This window comes from Phocoena sinus, chromosome 2 (assembly GCF_008692025.1).
Source record: "Phocoena sinus isolate mPhoSin1 chromosome 2, mPhoSin1.pri, whole genome shotgun sequence".
Classification (NCBI taxonomy): domain Eukaryota; kingdom Metazoa; phylum Chordata; class Mammalia; order Artiodactyla; family Phocoenidae; genus Phocoena; species Phocoena sinus.
In genome coordinates this window covers 36,163,167-36,187,460 of record NC_045764.1, presented here as the reverse complement: position 1 = coordinate 36,187,460, position 24,294 = coordinate 36,163,167, and the positions used below count along the sequence as shown (strand labels likewise).

Genomic DNA, 24,294 nt, shown 5'->3' with positions numbered 1-24,294 from the left:
GTTGAGTTGTGAATTCAAGAATCTGAACTTCTGTTTATACCAATAGGCAGAGTTTTGAGATAGGAGACGAGGTGCTCCTTGTGTCAGACTTTGAGTGTACTGGGAAACATGAAAGTGAAAATCTTTAAGGTGAAAGATTTTTCAGTTAACATAAAACTTTAAGAGATGAGATCAGGGGCATATATGTTTAGAGAAGCATCTACAGGGCACGATACTAAATTGTCCCTGAGAATTGCTTTACAGGTGGAGTCATTTACTCTGCATCTTGACTGGTAAGCATGAAAATGCTGTGTGTGCAGAGCTTTAAGTGGCAACTGGAAACTTGAACTGGAGAACCAGAAATGCAGCCAAGGGAGCTGGGCATCGAGGTCACAAAATGGCATGAGACCAGTGAGGCAGGATGCCCAAAGGTGCTGGCTAGAGACCACCTCTCCTACCAGGGCTCAGCTTTGCACTTGGTGGACTGATGTTTTCTCTTAAAAGATTGTTGTGCATTTGCTATATGTCATACACTGTTATGCATTCTCATGTTTGTCATTAAATCTCCCATCCTATAAGACAAATATTATTTTTCTCTTTGTTTAAAGAGAAACAGAGCTCAGGGAGATAATGTGACTTTTCAGTGGTCGCAGAGTCGCTACAAAATAGCAGTCAAACTCAGGTCTTCTGATTTCAAATCTGGTTCTCTTTACATTATAGGACAGTTCCTAGAATCAGTTGCAACTGTTGTCTATTTTTTACCAGACCTTAGCTCCCCTACCCCAAACGTGCACATAGTGAAAGCAACACATTTATTATTATTTATGTGTAGGCTGTTGTGTGACACCAGGGAGCATGTAGTAGTAGGTAATGTTGCATTTTTACCAGTCTTGCCATCTAGCCACAGTTGCCCCTCTCTTCCTTCATACTGCCCCCCCTCAGGTTTGTCCCTCTCCTGCCATAGGTCTTCTGCTATAGTTTGAACAAGCCCTGCCAGCCCTCACATGGAGAGCAGTGAGAGGCCGAAGAGCAGTGGCTGGATGAAACAAGTACTTGGTGTGCACGTGTTAGCCCTTGGGGATTGAGTGATGAACAAGACAGATACTGTCCTGCCTTCATGGAATTAGGTGTTACAAAGATCGTTTCAAAATTAAAGAGGGTAAGTACCATGAAGTAGAGGAGCAGGTTTTTAGAAACAGTTTTCGGTGGGAGAAACCTCACCAGAGTGCCACTGACTACTGGGAAAACAGGAGAGGAGAAGGCGGCTGAGCACGTCACGTGGCTACCCTGGTTCTCTTTGTGGGTGGCCTCCTGCCTTCTTACGCCTGTTCTTGGCTGACTAATGAAATGTCACAAGTGCTGGGGCGCCTGGAGCCACTAACACTTATGTATCTCTTCCCTCCTTCTCCCCCAAGCTCTGTAGGCCTTGGGGACTCAGATACTTTGCATATGCACAGATAGACCAATACAGTTTGACAACCTGAAAGACCTTTGAGTTCATTTAGTCTGCGCCGTCATTTTACAGCCAGAACTGACTAACCTAGCATCACACAGGTGGCAGCACACAGGATCCAAGTCAGGTGAAATGAATGCCCCCACAACAGTCTGGCAGATAAACAACATGAACCATAAATGATGAGCTGGGTGCATGGTGCTTGAATGCCAAGTTCAGGCAGCTGAGGCGTGAGTGGCTGGGAGAGGGGTAGGTACAGAAAAGAGACAGGAAGCTGGGCATCAGAATGGTCTAATAGAAAGTGATGTGCTTTGGCATTGAAATGCCATTGTGTATCTTTAGACATCCAGGCTTTTCCAAAGAAAAACAGGGATGCACAAATAGGTGAAGCTGACAACTGAACGTGTACAGATGCTGAGAAATGTCCACGTTGAAAAACGACAATTTTGAATTTTCGTAGTCTAATAGAATTCCAATCTTCCTTGGGGAAACCGTTATCCTTATATCTGGAGTCATCTTGTTGTGTAGAAATTCATACTTATGCCTAAAGATTAAACGTTGATATAACAAAGCTTCAGAAATTCTGTAGATGGGCTGTTTACAGAACATTTTCAATTTTCAAATACTCCTATAATTATATCATTTTCTTTTATTAAATGACTATCAAAGTAACAGGCCATTTCTCAAACTATATATCTCTTTTCTAAAACGTGTCCTAAGAAACTTATATTTCAAAACTCTGTTTCTGAGCAGCCACTTAACCGCAGAAACTTAACATACAGTATCATAAACTCATATTGCATCAAAATTTGTATAGAAATACGTTTAAAAATGTGGATTTCAAGGTTCAGATGTGTAAATCCCTTGTAATAAAGACATTTGAAACAGGAAATCTCATGATCTTTCATGTAATAAATGGGGCCTTTTGGTATAATCTGTGCACAAGTACTCTGAGGCATCCCTTTCCTAAACTTTCAAACTAAAGGGGGCACCTGGGGGCCTGTCACCACTCAGTATTGTATAGCACCAGCACCCTCTCATGAAGGGAGGGTACTTCTTTGTGCTTTGAAAATGGCCGAAACCAAAGGCGGCCACAGGAATTTCCTAGCTCTGCTCCCTGTGGATGTTTGAAGTTCTGTGTGCCAGCATGCTGGTCCACATGGCTGGGGTGAACGCTTAGAATATGATCCAGATGTGTCGGAACAAACCAGCCTCTTTCCATCCCAGTGCACCTTGTTTTTTTCTTAACTGAGCAGTCAACAGAAACTGAATGAGCCCTTCCCTCTACTTTGCCTCTCACCACCAATAGAGTCTAAGACTATGAACCAAAAGATACGAGTCCTCCACTGTTAAGAGACACACACAAATACCACCACCCACCCGCCTTCCCCGGACATCTTTCCAAGGTGGGACTACAAACTTCTGCTCTAGCACTGGGCTTTTCACCCTTCCTTTCTCACTCTGTCTTGTGTTCCTACCCTTCTGTCTTTTAACCTCACCTCTCCCACTCCACACAGACTCCTCCTCATCCTGTATGCGCCTTCAGTTGTTCCCTGCCCCTTGTTCTTAACCGACTAGGAGAGGAGACTGATTTTTTTAGTCTTACTTCAGGCAGAATATCCAAAAACAGTATGTGGCTCAGTGAACGGGATTTCTTTCATTCCTCAAGCTGGGCTTAATAGAGCTGATTTTAGTCTTAATATCTTACAGGAGGAAAGTTGCTCTTCTCACCTTTGCTTAGGCATGACAACATTTAACTAACCACGATGGAGGCTCCTGGGCACAAAACATTGGATGAAACAATAGGATTCAGCAGGTCGAGGATCAGAGGCCCCATAGTACCCACGGTACTGGGAAACTGGTGTGGTAAAAATTTTTGCAATTTTTGAGATGGAGAGTGGTTGCACCCATGGCCTTCTAAGTCTGAAATGTCTACTAGCCTGGGCCTCATGGATTTTCCCAGCTGTATGGAACTACTCCAGTAGAGGATAGAATGCTTAGCGACAGAAGCAAACCGGAATTAACCATAACCATTAAGCCTCTGCCCACATCTACTAAAAAAGATGGAATCGGGGCTTCAGATCAAACCATTTAGTAACAATGAAGTTGAACATAAATGCAAAACCAATCACTTAGTGGTGAAGAATGCTGTCTTTGGAGCCAGACTGCCTGGGTTTGAATCCAAGCTCTAAATCCATGCTGGTTGGATTATTGAACTGCTGTGGGGCATAGCTTTCTTATCTTTAAAATGGGATAATACAATTGTGGGAAGTAAACGAGATAGTATGTGTAAGAGTGTAGAACAGTGCTTAGCATAGAATAAGTACTCCATGAATTTTAGCTATTTTATTGGAAGTACCCAGAGCTGCTTTCTCTTTCCATCTGGACTTTAGGGAAGGGGGCTGGAAATGAGTCCTGAAATATCTTAGCATATTTTAGAAAACATAACGTGGGCCTTAGTAACTACTAGTGGAAACCTCTCGCTCTGTTCTTTTCAAAGCATCTTTTAATCTTGGGTATCCAGATTTCACCTTACCTTGATGATGCAAATGTGTGCCTCATGCACCAGGAGAGGCGGTTTGCTCCCAAGTCTTCCTGTTTAGGGACATCTTCAAAGGCCACACCCACCGTGTAATCTAAACACTCGTCCACCTCCACCTCCCAGTAATGGCGCCCTCGGACTGGAATTAGGTTTCCCATGACAGCAACACACCTGGTTTTAGAAAGTAGAAGCATCTGTGATTTGGGGTGACCCAAGCCTGGCTGTGCAGTTGAGTGACACCAACTGCTGGGGTCAGTCAGTAGGTGGTCTAGAAGTGTGGAGTCAGGTGTTTGAACACCCACTTGTAAAGCAGCATGGCCCTAACTATCAAAGCTCACTTGACTGACGCTGAAGATTAGAAGAGGATTATTACACTGCTGGTTATAGGTGAGGAGGAGACAAGCCAATAGAAAAGGTTCTGTTTGCTTTTTACAGTGATTGGGCTTTTATAGTAACAAAAAGATTTGGTTCACTTGTTCATGAAGAAAGATTCTTGGATTGAGGACTTCCCTGGTGGTCCAGAGGTTAAGACTACGCTTCCACTGCAGGGGGTGTGGGTTCGATCCCTGATTGGAGAACTAAGATTCCACATGCCACAAGGCGTGGCCAAAAAAAAAAAAGAAAGGGACTGAAACCTAACAGAACACAGCATGGTCGATGGAACCATATGCTTGAGGTTCACTAGCTGGCCAGCACTTGCTTCTGGTCTCCTTGTTCCCCATCTGCCTCTCGCCCTCCCTCCCTCCCTCCCTCCCTCCCCAGTTCACACTTCTTTTTTTTTTTTTTTGCGGTACTCGGGCCTCTCACTGTTGTGGCCTCTCCCATTGCGGAGCACAGGCTCCGGACGTGCAGGCTCAGTGGCCATGGCTCACGGGCCTAGCCGCTCCGTGGCATGTGGGATCTTCCCGGACCGGGACACAAACCCATGTCTCCTGCATTAGCAGGCGGATTCCTAACCACTGCGCCAGTAGGGAGGCCCAGGGACTATCTTTGTCTCTTTACCCCCAGCACACAGCACATTGTTTCATGGGTCAACAGATGTACTGGTAACAGGATATTAAAATGGGACTCTAACTCAGCTTGGCTGGAACCCCAAAAGCCAAGACCGGAACAGTAGGTGGTAAGTACTCCCATATTACAGTATGAGATGCTGGACCACCTACACAGGACTTTCAAAAGACATGGCCAAAAACTGGTTTTGCAACTTTTAGTGCAACACCAAAGGGTTGAAGCTGAAGATGCTTGAGGCTGTGTCTACCCAGAGAGCTGTCTTATAATCCACACAAAGAGTGAAGTAGCAGTGGCCTGGTCAAAGGTGTGCGTTTTCAGAGGACCACATATGAAGGAGACCCACCATAGAAATGCTGTAGATTAGAGGCTGCCCAACTCATGAATTATTGAAAAAAAGCCAATACGATCTTTAAGATTTGATCAGTTGCATTCTGTTTTTTTAACGCAGGTAAGGACTTTATTGCTTCCTAATCCTCTCTGCCCCCCAACCCTGGGTTGAGTGGGCAGAGGCAGGAAAGGGTAAAGTTGTGTTCCACTGTACTGTGTGCTGTTCTGCTGTCACACGCTAACACTTACATATAGTAAGTATGTAACACACATGCAGTAAGAAGGCCAGCAGGGAGCGAGTGTCAGAGGAAGTGTCGGCTGCAGGACAGTCCAGGACCCAGGCAGGGAGGCTGGATGCAGTTTTCCATCGGTGGCCCCTCTGGCCCCCCTAAGAGAGTCCTTTCCTTCCTTCTAAGATCCTCCTGACTCTAAGACCAACCCACCGAGAATTCTTTTCATCCTGATTACCAGGAAGCTAAGGGCTGTGTTTAATGTTTAATCTTGGAAACAGAAATTAAGCTGTGTTCTTTTTTTTTTGCATCTATCGCTGTGATTTTTCTATTTCAATAGGGCATATTTGACCCGTTTTTTTTTTTGTTAGATTTTTTTTGCTGTGGACCATTTTTAAAGTCTATATTGAATTTGTTACAATATTTTTTCTGTTTTCTTTATTTCTTTTGGTTTTGTTTTGGTCACGAGGCATGTGGGATCTTAGCTCCCCAATCAGGGATCGAACACGCACCCCCTGCATTGTAAAGTGAAGTCTTAACCACTGGACCGCCAGGGACGTCCCTTGCCCCCGATTTTAAGTCTTCTTTAAGCATTTGGAAAGAAATGAGTTACAAATGCATCATTTTGATCTTGAGTACTAGGCTCTGGAGATAGCGCAGATCCAGACAGACAAGGCGCGTCTTTGATGGACGGCCCTCTCTCAGGTCGTGCACTAGCACGACCACCATTCCCTCCACCCGCTTTGGGCTGGTTTTTCACCAGGGCTTTTGTTAGATAGTATCACAGTGTGGGACAGAGAGCTCTGGGCCAAGCACTGGGGGACCTGGGTCCTTGCTGCTCTCTCACGGCCTGACGGTGTGACCCTCCAGCCCTGGGAGCCCAGGACTCCACCTCAGAGGCCATAACACGTCTCCTCTGCTGGCACCAGCCAGACCCCCTACTCCCCTCTCCCCAGCCTCCGCTCCCCACCATCCCCTCCCCCTCACTCATTTCTTGGAGTGAGCCTGAAGCCCCCTTCAAGGCTGCATGTGTCATAATCCAACTTTACCCGAATAACAGCATGTATTAGGCTGGTTCACAGGCTGTTCAGGTGGGTGAGGGGCTGATACAGTACCTGGTAAAGCGGGTGTCGCTGGGGAGCGGCTCCCTGGCGGGGGCTTTCCTCTCACTTCGTACCACTGTAAGCCCATCTTCAGAAACGGTCAGCCAGGGATGGCAGGTGTGCTCGTTCAGGCGAAAGTAGCTGCCTGCGAGGGGAGGAAGCACACAGACACACACAACCCCCCAACAGCCAGTCACTCCTCTGCTTTCTCCACTTTGCGCTCCGTGCGGGCCGAGGCTTCACCACGCGTGGCCGGCTCAGCTTCCTGCACGATACACGTGAGCCTGGACTTTGCGTGGTAGTGACCCTCATGCTAATAATGGTGGCGGTTAACATGTGTTGGGGGTTACTGTGAGTCTAGTACTGAGCTAAGCGGTAACTCTTATCTCATTCACTCCTTACGAGTACCCAGGGGTTAGTATTTCCATCTTGTAGAGAAGAAAACTTGAGGTGCAGGGTGGTTGAGAAGTCAGCTGGCAGGTGACAGAACTCAAATTCGAACCCCAAGCCCCTCTGATTCCAGTGGCTGCGCCCTTAAATGGGAGGCTGTAAATACTTGCTGGTGAACAGGAATTTCTAACCTATTTGCCAAGAGGAATAGCAATTGAGGAAATTCTTAACGATCAATTTGACAAAGGTTAGCAAAATTCCACATTCAACTTTCAATTAGGGCAGCCGGGGAGAAGGAAGGAGATTGTAACCCTCTCCAAATCATGGTTAAAACAAAGCACATCAAAAAAAAAAAAAAAAGGTACCGAATGGGTTTAATAAGAAATTAGTTTTTTAAAAAATCCTTTGTTTAGGGACATAGTAACTCATTCTCCATCATTGTCTCTTAGTCAAGCTCCTCAGTTCCCATTCTGTCATGTTCATTGCTTCAAATTCTACTTCAGGCCTCGCCATCAAGCTGTTCACTTTTTTTTTTTTTCTTTTTTGGCTGCATTGGGTCTTGGTTGCTGTGCACGGGCTTTCTCTAGTTGCAACGAGCGGGGGCTACTCTTCATTGTGGTGCGCGGGCTTCTCATTGCGGTGGCTTGTCTTGTTACAGAGCACAGGGTCTAGGCGCGTGGGCTTCAGTAGTTGTGGCTCACGGGCTCTAGAGCGCATGCTCAGTAGTTGTGGTGCACGGGCTTAGTTGCTCCGTGGCATGTGGGATCTTCCCAGATCACGGATCGAACCTGTGTCCCCTGCATTGGCGGGCAGATTCATAACCACTGCACCACCAGGGAAGCCCCAAGCTGTCCACATTTATTTCCACAATTCGATGCTCCTGGAAATTTCATTTGCTATCTGAGCGGACGGACCAGGGGGAGGCAGGTTCCCACCTTGCAGCTGACAGGCATGGCCCTTACTGCCTGCTCTATTAGGCCCAAACAAGGATCGTTTTTTGAACGGATAGATATGTCTTTTGCCGATTCATGTTTATTCAAGTTTTTTGTAAATACACTCTTAACAAATTATTTGAACAAAGGAATTCAGAGACAATAATAACCAAGGGCTGACTGTACCTTTTGCTCTGTTCTCTTTTATCGAAACAGCCAGAATTTGACATTTCAAAACACCAAGTCAGCACAAGAAATTAGAAATGCCAATCAACCAAAGCAAAGTTCCATCACAATATAAAAGAAAAACCTGAGTCCCAATCCCAGCCCTAACCCCTACTGCCTTCGGCAGCCACGTAACTTGCTTTTCACATTTCTGTGGAAGGAACATAAGTGGGGACTAATCGCATACCTTTCTTCCTGGTATTGGAAATGAGGACAAAATGACCCTACATCCCTCAGTGAAAGATCCCAGCCAAAGGAACGGTGTCCCCTGAGCCCTGGGCCCAGACTCCCTCCTTCTGCTTCTTACCTGCCTGTCACCCAGTCTGCAGCTGGCCTGAGCTGGGCTTGCTCTGTGAGGTGTGGGAAGAGCCACCTGGCTTTAGCGCACCTTAGCAAAGCTTAGAACCCAGAGCCGTGGCAGTGCTGGGATAGCAGGAGATGCATGGAATGTTTCTAGTGATATCTCTGCTGACTTAGGACTTGAACATGAGATGTGACGATTCCATGACGTGCTGATGACAAGTGCAGGCAGGGGGTGGGAGCTGGACGTGGACGTGGGCACCCACTAAGGCATCCAGAGCTACGTTGGGCCTGTGGGTAAGGAGATGTTTGGGCCGATAGCAGGGAGATAATCCATGGCCCATGGCTCTTCCTGGGAATTTCATAAAGACCATGTCCCAGGGGTGGTGTTCAGCCTATGTGAAATGTGGTTTCTGGGCCACCCAGGTCCAGTGTGACAAGCCTCTAGTCCACCTGAAGGTCATGGAGAAAAACCCTGAGTTCTAATGCTTGCTCAGCCACCCCATTGCTGTATGACTTGGGCCTTCGGTCTCCCCTTCTGTAAAATGGGACCCCAGGGCTTTGATCACCCCTGAGCCCCTTCCCAGCCTGATTTGCCATGTGTTCATATCAGTGAACATTTATCAATTTAACAGTGAAGTCATAGCAGCCCTGGGTCTGCTACAAGGGGGTCACTTTGGGCCCAGAGAGTATGCGGCGGGGGTCACAGACCTGTGGTGTGGACTGTAGCAGGCTCGCTCCTTGCGCTGGGGCCCCCCACGTTGAGGGCTCGCACGTAGATGGTGTAGCTCTGCCGGGGCTGTAGCTGCACCAGGCACTCGCAGGTGGGAATGCCCACAACAGACCTGGGCAAGGAGGCAGCTGAAGTCACCCTGGGGCCGGGGCAGCCAGGCCCAAGCACCAGGCCTCCCTTTCAAAGCAGGGATTTTTAACTCCCCCTGCCACCACCCCTGTTCTCTGACCTCCAGCAGCGGTGCAGGCAGGAGTGTTGACCCCCTCAGTGCTCCCTCCCACTCAGGTCCACTTTCCTCATTTCTTTGTATTCCTTCTGTCTGTGGCTTTCTCCCCTCCAAGCTCCCCACCCCGTGTCCCAGGCACCTTGTCTAACGCTGCATGGCAGGGGCATGCATGCAGTTGAATCCAGTGTGTCTCAGTCTGTCTGGTAGGGCCACAACCTCTCTGAGGGCAGGGGTCAAGTACCACTTACATAAGCACAGCGCTGGGCCCCTAGCAGACTCTCAGTCTGCGTTTATGAACAAATGATCTGGCTAGAGCTGAAAGGCCCACAGAAGCCCACTGCTATTAACCTCTTTGAGGGCAGCTACCTACTGGGAATAATCCAATTTATGTAAGTGGTACAATACAGGATTACAAGCCCATGGTTGCCACTGTCTGTACTCCTGCAGCTGCCAACCCCATTTCAGTTCAGTAGGAAAGAGAAGCCTTCAGGGTGATGCCCATTTACAGATACAACACCCACACCTGGCGAGGCCGGGATGTCCAGGTCACTCTGAGGCTACAGCTCTGGGCAGAGGGGCACTTTTACATATTCATTCCATAAGTATTTTTTATTTTATTTATTTATTTGGTTACTCTGGGTCTTAGTTGCGGCAGGCGGGCTCCTTAGTTGCAGCTCGCTGGCTCCTTAGTTGCGGCTCAAGGTCTCCTTAGTTGTGGCATGCAAACTCTGAATTGCAGCATGCAAGTGGGATCTAGTTCCCTGACCAGGGGTCGAACCCTGGCCCCTGCATTGGGAGTACAGAGTCTTAACCACTGCGCCACCAGGGAAGTCCCTTCATTCAATAAGTGTTAACTAAACACCTTAGGTTTCAGAGACTGTATAGGGAGGCCCTAGGGAAAATTAATGTAGTCCCTGCCCTCATAGAACTTACAGTCTAGAAGAGAGGCATTTCTCAAGCCATCACTGGAAGAAACATAAGATGGTAACCATGACAAGTTGACGGTGTACTATAGAAGGTATAGTAGGGGAGAGGTGACTTTTGAGGTGAACTCTGAAGAATGACGAGGAGGTAATTGGATAAAAAGAGAGTAGAAGAGTCTCCTACATAGAAGAAGCATGTGCAAAGGTCCTGTGGTGGGAAGAAGCATGGAAAGTAGGAGGAACTAAAATATGACTAATGTGGTTGGGGCCAGAGAGGGAGGGAGAGCTGGTGTGGTTAACCTGGAGAGACAGGAAGGGGCCAGAGCCTGTGAAGGAATTTTGTCTTTTCTCCAGAGCAACAGGATGCCATGATTAGGTTTATACTAGGAGAGTCAGCACCATCCCAGATCACCTAGGTCACTGACCAGCCTTCTGATGACCCCAATCATAATGGGCTGGTCCCAGGTATCAGGTGCCCTTAAAGTATCAGCACAAGTTGCAAAGGAAATCCAAACCATTCAGGTGGCCAGACCACTGGACTCACTGCCCTGCTTCTGAGGATCCCCAGAAGTAGATCAGCAGCCAAGGTCAGCAGCCCTGATGTTCTTGTGGACATATGGATTCTACCTGGGGCAAATGAGTGGGTGGGATAGATGGCCACGGCCCAAACCCTGAATTTAGCATGGAAGAATCTGTTGACACCAAACCCCTCTCTTCCATTTCTCCAGAGCTGGGTAGGTACACAGCAGGGCAGCCCCTGGGACTTGGTGGCTGGTACTGGGCTGCCTGGTTCATTCCCCTTCCACAAGCTTCTGCACTGCCTGGTTGTAACCCAGAGGTACATCCATGTTTCCTCCACTGTACACAGCTGTAGATTCGTAGGATCTGCAGGCCATTGTGGTCACTGAGTACAGCCTTCTTTTATCTGTGAACCCCTCCAGATCTCTGCTAACCGAAGGGGAATGTGAGCCTCCAGACAGCCTTCTACCATGGACATGATGTTCTTTGTACATTGAAATCTAATCTCTTTTACTTCTGCCTCTCACAGTCCTCTCTACTTCTTAAATTCCAGCCAGATGGGTCTCCTGGTTCCTCCAGTACAGGAAGCTCACGCCTGCCCAGGGGTCAGGTGCTGCCTCCATCCACTGTCTCAGGCCTCAACCCTTCCCACGCACCAGGTCTCAGTTCAGACGTCTACTCTTCCAAAGTAAGCCCCTACCTCCACTGCATTCCCTATTTCATTGAGTTTCTTTTCCATTCATAGCACTGTGTATTTTAAGCATTTGTTTTCTTGGTTTTGATTTATTTCCCCCCACTCGACTGTTAGCTCTGGAAGGGTGGGGAATTTGTCTGTCTGGTTCACCAACGCCCAGGCACCACCTATGCGCTCAATACTTGTTGAATGAATGATGGTAAACCTTGGTTGTGCTAAGAAACCAAACCTGAGGTTTACCATTTATTCACTCATCCATCATTCACCTTCATTGGTAGCATTCCAGCTATTTCTCACAAAATTAAGGTTCCTGTGTGTCACAAATTCTGACCTTCTCTCCAGACTCCACACATTTCCTAAGCTGTGTCTCTGTGTCAAGGCCTGTCGTGCCCAGCCAACGCCCCTCATGACTCACTCAGTTACGCCCGAGGCTCCCGGCACTTCTGCCTGGGTCAACTCCACCGTGTATGAGTCCACAGGATTCAGGTTCCCAGACTCCCAGCAGATCAGCGCAGCCTCTTCACAGCTCCTTATCTCTTTGCTTTTCATAATGGGGGGACAAGGCGCTAAATGCAGGGGAAAGGGAGAGATGAACAAACCTGTTCACATCCAGCCCTGTGGTCCAGAGCATGGGCAGACATCGCAAGCACTCTCTTCCTACAAGAGATTCAGTGCAATAGAAAGCTATAGACTGAACATTTGTGTCCCCATCCAAATTCATATGTTGAAACCTATTCCCCAATGTGATGGTATCTGGAGTCTTTGAGAAGTGATTAGGTCATGAGGGTCAAAGGGGTTTATTATACAAGAAAACCCAATGAGCTCCCTTGCCCCTTTCTGCCATGTGAGGACACAGCAAAAAAGACAGTTGACTCTGAACCAGGAAGGGTCCTCACCAGACACTGAATCTGCTGGCACCTTGATCTTGGACTTCCCAGCCTCCAGACCCATGAGAAATAAATTTCTGTTGTTTATAAGCCACCCAATCTGTAGGATTCTGTTATAACAGCCCAAATGGACTGAGACACCAGGGAATCCCTTTCAGATGTTCCTGGAAGGGAGGATGGTTACAAGGTTCAAATGGTACTGTGTCCAAGAGCAGTACTTTTTGATATTTTGAGACCAACTGTGAGAAAATGTCCCTGCCATATCAGGCATATAGATTTGGTGTATTAAATGAAAGAAAAAAATGGAAAGGTATTCCTGCCCTTCCAAGTGAAATCAAGAGCCCTGCCACGTCAAGGAAGCCGTGACTCTTGTGTCCCCTTCATTGAAGGTCCTGCTACAGAAACAAATGGCCCCCTTACCTGTCATGTACACTGCACACTCACTGGCGGGGCTGAGGCCAGCCCTGTTCTGAGCTGTGACCAAAAATTCATACTGGGTATTTGGCACAAGGTTTGTCACTGAGCAATATGTTTCTTTGACCGTCATCGTAAACTCTGGGGAAAAAATAAAGACAAGTATTCAACCTTAAAATAGGCCAACTGGCTCCAAGTCCATTGCGCTGTAATCTATTTCCCCTGTAATGAATACAGAACTGGCCACCAATTCCTTCCATCTGCGTATGCATGCCCCTCGGCAGCGTGACTCGGCTGATCCTTCCGTTGAGAGGTCTGGTCTTTCCCACTATGCCTTGAAGCTGGGCTTAACCATGTGACTTGCTTTGGCCAATGGGACTATAGCAAACATGGCACAAACAGAGATTTGGGAGGTGCTGGTGCACAGGGGCCTTGTCTTCTTCCTGCCAGGAATGCTTCCACTTCCATGGGAACAACCTTCAGCCAGCCTCCTGGAGGATGAGATCACATGGACAGAGGCCTCAGCCGTTGCAGCTGAGGCCCTAGACATATAAGCAAGGCCATCCTAGCCCATCCAGCCCTACCAAGCTGACCCAGGCCAGAAGAACTGTCCAGCCAATTCATAGAATTATAATAAATCATAAATGCCATTTTATTTTATTTTTAAATTTTATTTATTTATTTTGGCTGCGCCGGGTCTTAGCTGCAGCACACAGGATCTTCATTGTGGCACACGGGCTTCTTAGTTGTGGCATGCAAACTCTTGGATAAATGTCATTTTAAAAATTGAAGTACCTTTGATTTACAATGTTAGTTTCAGGTATACAACATAACGATTCAATACTTTTATAGATCATACTCCAGTTAAAGTTATTATAAAATGTTGGATATATTCCCTGTGCTGTGCAATAAAGCCTTGTAGCTTATTTATTTTATACATAGGAGTTTGTACCTCTGAATTTCCTACCCCTGTTCTGCCCCTCCCAACAAATGAATGAATATAAATATTTGTCATTTTTAGCCAATATGTTGTGTACATGTGTGTGTTTGGGGGTGTTGTTACACAGCAAAAGCTAACTTGATACACGTCCAAACATCCCCAGACTCTTGAAAGGCAGTAATAAGTCATTAATCCACTCTCTGATATCAGTTCCTTTATAACAAAGTGATCCATTAAAGATCTTTATTGATCCCCAGGACAAAGCCCCAACACAATGGCCGCTTCTGCAGAGGGTACCAACAGGGTTGATTTGTGGCAAAAACTGACTGATCGATCAGATCTGACTTTTTGGTCCACAATCTCCCTTTTCAAATCTCCCCTTCCCCCCCCCCCCTCCGCAACGCCCTCTTTAGTCCTTATTCTGACCACCCTCACTCTTCCTCATCATTGCTTAAACTTACTTTTCTCAAGGATTCCCCTTCCTTCCAAATCCCTGGGCAGATAAACCATCCTCCCCTTCGGCACATAGAGCCCTCCACCTGCACAACCCGGTACAAGGAGAAGAGCTCTGGGCAGGGAGCCTGCGGACTTGATTCTCATCCTGGTTCTGCCGTAACTCACGGTGTCCCCACAGACAGCTCATTTCTCTAGGTCCCAGATTCTTCATCCATAAAATGGAAATCTCTAAATCCCTTTCCAGCAATCTCACTCTGACCCCATGCACACAGAACAGGCCCTGCCAGGCTGGCCCTAATCCCTAATTCCTTCAGATGCTCAACTGGGGCTCCTCTGCTCTCTCTCTTTTTTTTTTTTTTTTTTGGCTGCACCACGCAGCCTGTGGGATCTTAGTTCCCCGACCAGGGATCGAACCCATGCCCCCCTGCATTGGGAGCATGGAGTCTTAACCACTGGACCGCCAGGGAAGTCCCCTCCTCTGCTCTCTTGACTCTCCCTTCTCAATAGGAGACTGGCTTATCTATTATGGGGGGTAGGCAGGTATCTCAGCCCTAACCCCAGGCCTGCCAGCTCCATTTCCCTGGGAAGAGAATGGGCCAAGAACTGCCCACAGTGGAGGCTGGGGGCCATTCCCAGCAGCTGGCTCCATCTAGGAATGTGGCTCAGATCAGGAGCAGCCCTCCCAGGCTGCAGAACCCCCCCTCAGCCCCCATGGGGGTCTGCGGACTAACCCTCCAGATTCTCCCAACACAGGGTTGCTCTGAGGAGAGCCAGCCTGCGCTCACATGCCAGGACCTGCTAGAACCCAGCCAGTCCAGCTGGGCCTCCAAGGCGGGGTGTCCCCACCCATCTTGCACACAGTGCAGCCAGAGACTTATCCCAAGGACAACTCTGACCCGACAGCGGTAGATACAGTCCATATACCTTAGCCTGGCCTTGTGATCCTCCCCAGTCAGGCCCCAACTTGCCTTCCTATTCCTTTCTGCCATGCTCACCTGCCTGCATCCCATCCTCTGTGTAGTTCCCAGATCGTGACAGCTCCAAGGAGCCAGGTGTGCAGGTTCATCCCATCTTTACCTTCCCAACCTCCAGGAAGGCAGGGCCCTGGCCTCTGAGGGGCCTTAGCTGTTCTGGAGCGTTGTTCTGTTCCTGACAGAGCCTCACCTGCTCGGTCCTTCCCAGGCGAGCTGTCCTGCACTGGCCAGTAGGAGAGCTGATAGCTCTCCACGGTGTCATCGGAGTATAAGCTCCAGCACACTCGGACTGAGGAACCTGTGGCTGAGTTGGGGGCCTGTGGGTTTATCACTGGAGCAGAAGGAGCTAGAGAAGGAAAACAGAGAAAAACAAAACAAAGGAGGAGCCTTAAGTAGAGGTATGAATTGGGAATGGCCCCTTTTACAGGACAACCAATCCCTCAATGCATCCTTGGGCTTTGGAGATGGAAGAGGCAGCCCAGAGTGGACAGGGATGGGAAGGCCAAACCCCCCAACCGTGAGGCTGAAGCAACCAGTATGTCCGTTCCTGCTTTGACCAATCCACACAAGCTAGAGGAGGTGGGGTTGGTGACAGCAATTCAGGCTGGGGTATGGTTTGTAAGTCCTGACCTAGGGATGGGTCCTCTGACCCTTTGACGCCATCCAAAGAGGCAGGACAGCCAGGACCACAGCACTACTGCCCTCAGCCCTGGAGTGAACAGATGAGTGAAAGAAGACTTAACAGGGATGCCTTGCTTTTTCTGGGGGACCCATCCAACACCCGTCTCCTTCATTATGATGAGAGAAGATTGGGTTTGGCCAAATTGTGCTTTTCAGAACCAACTTCTTTAGAGTCCATCTACTGAGTTAATTCTTTTCTTCTCTGTAGGTTAATATTTCTGCCTCCCCAAGCCCCACACAGGCTCACCCACAACCAAGAAACACTCCTTGTTTTTCTTCCATAATTCTCCAATGGCAGCACCTCCCTCCATCCCAAGCTTTCAAGAACATCCTTATTTTCAAATTCTGAAATTGTTCAGTCCAGGTAAGACTTAAAAGAATGAACTCAGCCTTTCCTTGCTGGTTAGGGGCTGGAAGACCCTAACATGACAAAGGTGAGAAGAGAAAGAACATGTATCCCCACGTGATGGAGTTCAGGATGCACAGAAGATGCCTTCTATACCCTGCAGAGAACAGCCCCATCTGGGGATGCAGTAAGAAGAGGGATGACTCCAGATGAAAGCAGGAGGGTGATGGTCTGCATGGGACCTGGACACAGGAGGATGAGGAAAAATCTCCATGTTTCTCAAGCGCTGACTTGGGCGATAGTGCCTTTCCTTCCAAAAGACTGGGCCTGATTACTTGGGCAACACCATCCCTAGACCATCCAAAGGACTTCATAGCTCAGTGAAATCTCCCCTTGACCCAGTAAGTCTAAGAATGGCCTCCAAGATTTATAATTAAGGACATTCATTGCAGTATGGTTTATAATGGTGAAAAACCTAGAAACGTCTCGGCATCCAACAGTTGAGGATTAAGTAAACAGATTAAGGTATGTAGCCATCAGAGTGATGTTGCAGAAGAATTTATCAGTGCGAGAAAACATTCGTCACAATTGTTTTGCTAAAAAAAGAAAGCAGATTACAAAACAATAATTCCATTTTTATTTTTTAAAAATCTGTATAAAGGAAAAACCAAAATGATATACAAAACATTGTTCAGAATGTTGCTGGGTGTTGGTGAGAAAGGAAAGGTGCGCAATCAGTAAAAGCTAAACTGTAGTATCATTCTTAAAAATAAGTTATCACAATAAGATTTTTAAGAGCTACCTGGCACCATGTGACGTGCTGTACATACATTACCTTATTTATTTCCTACCATGTCCCCATGAGTCATGATTATGTCCATTTTACAGACAAGGAAACCAAGGCTCAAAGAGGTTAGGTAAGTTGTCCAGGGTCACACAGCTAGGAAGTAGCAGGGCTGGGATTCTCACCAGCTCCATAGGATTCCAAAGCCCATCTCTTAACCCTATGCTAAAAACAGCCACCTGGGAGGAACATAAATACAACAGTCGAGGAAATAAAATTTGGGATACTTGCTTGGAGTAAATTAGAGTTTCTGGGGCCAGATGTTGGCACCCTGGAGTGTGAGGGTGGGTATTTACCCCAGGAAGGTCAGCCTCTGTTTTCACCCTTACAAGTCATAAAGACAAAACCATGAAGCTTCTGCAGCTGGTGGGGGGAAAATGCCTGTTTCTAAATCTTTATGATTTTTTTTTTAGCCATCAAAGTTTCTAACTCAAAGCTCAGGGAAACCGGTGTGAAGTATGCACACAAGTGAGATACGCACCTGGGATGGTGTTAATGGAGCCCATAAGCTCCTCCACGTCAGAGAAGTCCAAGGTCTGGTCTTCAAATTCAGGCTGCGCCGAGATTTCCACATCTGTTTTTGTTTTCAGGAATTTTCCGAGTCTGTGAGTATAAAAAGACATACTAATGAGAATGGAGGGGTATTCTCCTCAGGGGTCACTAGTGATAAGCAACGAGGGCCTCTTAGATGAACTTCTATTTCCTTATTTTAACATGCTGCGGGCTGCCTGCTGGCATCTGCTTCAGTGACTGACCTACGAGGTCACCCACGGGGATGGGCAGGTTGGTTTACGCCTTTGAGGAGAGGAGAAGGGGTGGGGTCATGTCAGAGGGTAGGGGGCAGGAGGATGTCCACCTATGAGCCCCAGATCCACACCTTCTGGAAGATCCTCCGATGGTGACCTGGGAGTTCCCACCCTACATCACCCCAGGCCCCAAAGACAGACAGCCTCTCTGGGGCTCCCTCTCCACGTGGTCAAGTGCCCTCAAGTCGATGACCGTGGACCGGGGCTCTGGGTCTCCTGCGCGTGCTCCTGGCCGTCACAGGGTTTGTAAGTAGCAGAGACACAGTTTGTAACCATGTCTGTCTTTTGCCAAAACTCATGCTCTTAACCCTTATATTATTAAGCTTCAGTGTTCGTGTTGCTTTACAGACATTGTCTGATTTTATTCCCATAAAGCTATCCCTGTTTGTAGGTAAGGAAGGTGGGTCCTAGACTGGTTGGACTTGCCCAAGGTCATGAGGGTAGCAGGATTTAAACTCCAGTGTGACTCTATAACATGCATGCTTTCTGCAGCACACGGTCTGGGCCCTGGCCCCGCTGGGGGATGCTGGGGATGATCTCTGTTCCTCCTGCTGAAAGGAGGGACTCAGAGAGGAAATCTGACCCTGGGCTTGCAGGCTAGGCCTCATCATAAGCTCCCTTCCAGCTCTGAGATTCTAAGATTTGGTACTAGAGGGTCCTTGTGATCCCATACTGTCCTTCCAAAGCCAGTGCTATTTACTCGTAGGGGCAGACACAAAAGCTGAAACTGGGAGCATATAACCAAGTGGAACTGATAGCTAGTTGGATATCTAGAGGTAAAAGGAACAGAAAAAGAAAATACATGTCAGAACAAAAGTATTACCTGTCAGCCATAGCCACAGCATCCTAAGAAGGAGGAGAAAGAGAAAAAATATTGAATTGAATTTGGAAATAAATTTCTTTTTCAAACTATATAATAATATAAACATATGTTAAAACTTGGAAATGAGTAAAAGAGAAAAATCAGCCATGTCCCAAGCCCTAACAAAAATGACTCCTATGACACCTGTATAGTTTCTTCCCATTAACATTATGTGAGCACTTTCCAGGTTACAAATGGTCTTCTGGATCATCAATTTGAAAGACTGTGTAACAGTTCATTGAATAGACACTCCATCATTCACTCTACTGTTGTACATATTAGTTGTTTCCAATTTCTCACCATCATAAATAACAGAGAAGACGTCTTCATATATATCACTTTCTCCACATTCTGGATTATGTTAAGCTACAGTGATATTGAGGAACCATTGGTTCAAAAGGTCTGAGTAGTACTGAGGGCTCTGATGGTGCCTGCCCACCTGCTGTCCAGCTTGGGTCACGGCTCCCTGGCCACCCCAAGCACGGCAGGAAGCAGGCACTGTTGGGCTTGGAGGGACCACTGTGGCATGGCCAATGTAAAGGCTGTATTTGGTAACTAGGAAGCTCTGGAGGCTGAGGCCCCCTCCCTCACATACTGGACCCCACTGCTGCCCCATATTCCTGTGGGACCTTGTAAAGAAAGGAGACCCCAGCTCTGAGCTTGAAATTCCCACAGTCTGGCTACATGGGGACTTGGGGTCAAATTGAAGTGGATTTCAAGGGTATCAAGAGATGGATTTTTTTTTTTTTTTGCATGTCTGAGCCTATGAAGTGAGATGTATAGTGGCTGCACTTGTAACTGGGAGACAGGAGGTGCCTTTTTAGCCTGGAGATCTTTCTCCCCAGACCTCCAGGAGGCTGTCTGAGATGGCCAGAAAAGTTTCAGAGCACTTTTTTTTTGTTTGTTTTGTTTTTGTTTGTTTTAATTTTTGGCTGTGGCATGTGGGATCTTAGTTCCCCAACCAGGGATCGAACCCGTGCCCCCTGCATTGGAAGGCGGAGTCTTAACCACTGGACCGCCGGGGAAGTCCCCTCAGAGCACTGTTTTTGCCCCACTTCACGATGAGGGCACAGATCTCTGGGTAACCAGGACAGAGGAACAAAGACTCTGGTGTTAGCCAAGCAATGGTGGAGGGAAGGGTCAGCTGTGTATGAGCCTGCTCAGCCACTCATGGCAAAGCTGTGCAGAGAGACAAAGGATGTATCATCATGGTGATACATCCAGTGGAATCAAATGGATGCTGACAGTGAAAGTTGGTTCCAACATCTCCAGGCAGAGAGAGGACAATCTAACCTACTCTAATCATAATTGTCATTGCAGTTCATTATTTCACTTCATTACTGACCTTAATGAAATCAACTTTCTCTTCATGACACATCTCCTCTATTGTTTCCATCAGTTCTTTGCAGGTTTCAAGATTTTCTCCACAGCTGACCAGCTGTCCATACAAGGCTTCCAGCTTCTCTTTCTTTTTCTCCCCTAGAGCTTGTATTTTTTCTTCGTATTTTTGAGCAAGTGTTTCCAAGATCTCATTGTAATGTGACTCAAAGTTTTTTTCTTGTCTTCCAAAATTCTCCTGCAAGATATAGTTGATCTCAGCCATCATTTCACTGCATGTATGTTGACTACAGAGTTATTTGGGGCATGAAAATGTGTCTATCCAGAGATGTTTTAGTCCCTCCCTGTTGTCTTAACATCGCTTGCCAGGGTGCTGAGGTGGACAAAAGGGTAGCTAGGACCAGGAGTCTCCAGCTAGAACCCCAGCAATAATCTTAACAAGAATTACTGCTTTCTCTGCTGGCCGCATTTTGCAGTCCTCTTCCCCATACCCCACCCACTTCTGTTTTAGCCACCTCCCATCACCATGACAACCAACCAGGAAGATTACCAGTGATGAGTCAGCCTGCCACTGGAACTTTGGACCTTAACATGGAGATGTCTGCCTTGGGAGAATCCCACCTATCTTTCCCTCCTGAGCTCTCAACATCTCGTAACACTCACCTCCACTCCCTGATGCTTGGACTATACAAACATCAGGATCACCCAGATTCTCATATCAACTAAGAAAAAGGTGCAGGGGAAGGGGAACAAGCCGGGTGGTGCTGCCTAATAGATGAGAAAAGGCAGGAAGGCAGAGAGAGGGTTGTGCCAGTACTTAATCCTGGAACGCAGTGGGTAAGAAACATTAATTAAAGCATATCAAATCCTGATCCCCATAAATTAGATTGGAAGCCCAGGAGAGCTCTGTGGGTTCTGATTTATACCATCCTTATTAGATAACAGAGACATTTCCAAAGAAAAGGCTCTTATCAATCATTCAGGGAGTATTTACTGAGCACCTACTGTGTACACATTCTAAGACTTGCTCAGAATGGTGGAAGAGAGGGAAAAGCAGTAGGTGACCCCCACCAGTGTTGAGTGTAAAAGGAAGAGCTTAGAGTCCTCACTGAGGGTAAAGCTGCTCTGATCTGAGAGTGAGCTGGCAGTACAGAGGGTAGGGAGTTCTGTCCTGGCTGTTGTATACTTGCCCTCCTACCACCCACCACCCTATGCTTAGATGTGGAAGGGCTTCTTGTCCCTTCTCTGTGCCTTTCATAGGGAATTAGTGGAATAGCTGCCCTCCCTTTTAAGACTGGGGGTGGGGAGGAAAGTCTAACTTCACGGGAAGGGGACCCAGGGCTTAGTTCATTCCTATGAGTTGCTCCTGTTGGTACAATCTGAGGCTGCATTAATAGAAGGAGAGCATCCACATGAAGGGAGGGGACACAGGAAGTCCTCTGGTCCTTATGTCTGGGCTACCTCATCTGGATGGCTAGGTTGCATGCTGGCATCACAGCAGTGGACTTCACACCTACTAGGCACACCCAGGGGACCGTGACATGTTTGGTGACAGGCACAGAAACTTATTGATCTTGTGAGAAATAGGTAACAGCCGAGGAACACTTATCAATGACAGGATGGGTGTCTTGCAATGCCTTATCAGGCTGGCCCATGAAAGAGTCCTACCTTGTAGTAGGACCGGAGCTATAAAGACACCAAAGACCCAGCCCATGAGAGCTAATAGTTCAGTAAGGAATGCTGCCAGGTAATCATTTCCATAGCTGCATGCCCACTGTGCTACGGGAGGGCAGAAAGAGGGGTGAGGGAAGAGGAGCAGTACTGACACCATATGTTCCAAGAAAACAGATTCCCTAACTCATACCAGACACAGCTGATGGAAGCAATGTGTATCTGACTGGGTCATCAAGCGTGCTCTTACCTCCACCGTGATGAAAACCTCCTCCAAGTGACTTGCAAAATTTTCCATCTCAATAATCTGCTTTTCCAATTTGTACATGTTTTTGTGAATTTCATCCTATCAAACAAAGGATCCCAAGAAGACATTAATGCTATGTTTTCTCTCTCTCTCTCTCTTTTGTAGAAGGCATTTTAGATTTATTCCCTGCCTACATACTTGAGATTCAAATGCAACATCCAGAGAAAGGAGGACTAGGGCGATCTATTTACCTTGGCACTTTCCAGTGCTTTACCGAGCGGGGTCACCTCATGCTCCTTGTGCTCAACAAGAACCTTCCCCGACGCTCTTATTGGAGTTTTGCAAGTGACACAGAAGACATCGGCAGCTTCTTCCTCGTCCTCCTCCTCTGGGATAACGTAGCACTCATACTCCTCACTGGCATGGCCGTGGGTGTACCGATAGGCTTCCCGCAAGTCCCGGCACTGGCCTGCCGAGCCCCATGCCCCGAAGCCCAGGTCCTCAGCCTTCGCAGCCTCGCCACTAAGTCTCCAGTCTCTCTGCTCCCTCAGTGGCTCTCTCCCCATCATCATATAAGGAGGATACTCTGAAACCTCTATTCTGGGCGTGCTTTTGTCAATAAACTCATACCCTAATTCGTGATCATCTTCAAGTCCATATAGATGGACAAGTTCATCCACTTCCTCTCCAAGGTCTCTCTGAGCCTTCCCTATCATGGGCTGTCTTGGCTCATTGGTCATTTCGGCTTGAACTACTTCTCTTCTCATCTGAGTGTCTTCTTCTGGGAAGATCTGCAGTCTGTCTTCAGAGTCATACAGATCCACGTGATGAAAGTGAAAGTCCTTGGAAGCAGCGGGCCTGCCCAGCCCTGGTGCTTCTCCCACCTCCCCCTCCATCGTAGCTCTGGGCAGCACTTCTGCACAAGCAGGATTCTTCCTGGACAGTTCTTAGTGGACACCCTGGATCCTAGAACACAAAACCCCATTTATGAGAAGGTCGTTGCAGTAGATGGTCATTAGTTTGGGCTCAACTTATTCACAATTAAAAAAAAAAATCATCTGAGCAGCTCAGTTGTAGTTTCACTTTAAACAATCTGTAAAGAAAGGTTTGCTTTCTACAGGAGGATGGGCTTCCTAAGCTTAAAAGAGACGGGAGAAATTATGAAAAAAAAAACACATAAATTGATTTGACTAACAAATGACCTGAAAAAACCTAAAAACCTAACAAATGACCTGAAAAAACCTAAAAATCTCAAAAGGCAAAATAATAGGAAGTGTTTCAGCCAATTATTATTAAACAAATTATATGAATTAATTGGAAAGAAAAATCTCAGTAGGTTACTGAGCAATGAGAATTTACAAAATAATTTCTTTTGCATATAATATTACCTGTACAAAAACATTTGGAAAATAGTTCATCCTTATGAGTAGCAGAGAACAAATAAGTCGATGCCATTTTGCCTTTTGATACCCAAGGCTGAGGTAAGGGTCCAGTGAAGTGAGTACTCTTACATGTTGTTGGTTAGAATATGCATGGCCCCACCTTTCTGGAAAACAACTGTGACAGCATGGATCAAGAGCCTTAAAAATGCTGGGCTTCCCTGGTGGCGCAGTGGTTGAGAATCTGCTTGCCGATGCAGGGGACAGAAGTTTGTGCCCCGGTCCGGGAAGATCCCACATGCCGTGGAGCGGCTGGGCCCGTGAGCCATGGCCGGTGAGCCTGCACGTCTGGAGCCTGTGCTCCGCAACAGGAGAGGCCACAACAGTGAGAGGCCCGCGTACCGCAAAAAAAAAAAAAAAAAAAAAAAAAAATACAGTGTAAAAAATCATTTCTGTATAAAAATGTCCACCAAAACCTTTTTTTATAATAGCCAAAAAAAATTTTAAAGCGCTAATGATTAGGAGAATGGTTAAGTAAAGTAGGAAATGTACACCCTGTAGAATATAATGTAGCCTTTAAAATATTAGGGAGAGCAAATGATAGCTTGGAAAAAGACTTACTATATGATACTAAGTAAAATAAACAGAGTACTCATTATGTATAGACTATGAGGTCCACTATTTTAAAGGAGGTACACAAAATCTAGAAAGAGATAATAATAGTAGCAGTAAATACAATATTAGTAGTAGCTACTACATATTGAGCACTTACTGTATGCTTTTTCTGTGATATAATATAATTGCTTTACAATGGTGTATTAGTTTCTGCTTTATAACAAAGTGAATCAGCTATACATATACA

At 46.9% G+C, this 24,294-nt stretch overlaps 1 protein-coding gene and 1 long non-coding RNA gene across 6 annotated transcripts in view; one reads left to right on the top strand and one right to left on the bottom strand.

Annotated features, from left to right (window-relative positions):
- Window positions 1-23,096, top strand: part of LOC116748804 — a 30,034-nt gene extending 6,938 nt beyond the window's left edge. For 2 of the 5 annotated variants that reach the window (XR_004348385.1, XR_004348381.1), the window contains 3 exons: window positions 11,447-11,581; window positions 16,148-16,810; window positions 17,543-23,096. This is a non-coding gene — a long non-coding RNA (uncharacterized LOC116748804). Of the gene's footprint in view, window positions 1-943; window positions 1,139-11,446; window positions 11,582-16,147; window positions 16,811-17,542 lie in introns of all 5 variants that reach the window. The other 3 variants (XR_004348383.1, XR_004348382.1, XR_004348384.1) reach the window with 3 other exon arrangements.
- On the bottom strand, window positions 1,138-22,987 carry FSD2 (fibronectin type III and SPRY domain containing 2). Its single transcript, XM_032622230.1, has 12 exons — window positions 22,305-22,987; window positions 22,057-22,152; window positions 20,143-20,373; window positions 18,759-18,781; window positions 17,611-17,732; window positions 15,449-15,604; window positions 12,895-13,029; window positions 12,003-12,153; window positions 9,204-9,337; window positions 6,658-6,790; window positions 3,969-4,145; window positions 1,138-1,976 (listed from the first exon to the last, which is right to left on the bottom strand). Exons 1-12 carry the CDS (start codon window positions 22,947-22,949, stop codon window positions 1,724-1,726), a joined length of 2,256 nt encoding a protein of 751 aa, XP_032478121.1. The 5' UTR covers window positions 22,950-22,987; the 3' UTR covers window positions 1,138-1,723.
- Window positions 23,097-24,294: the final 1,198 nt, after the last annotated feature.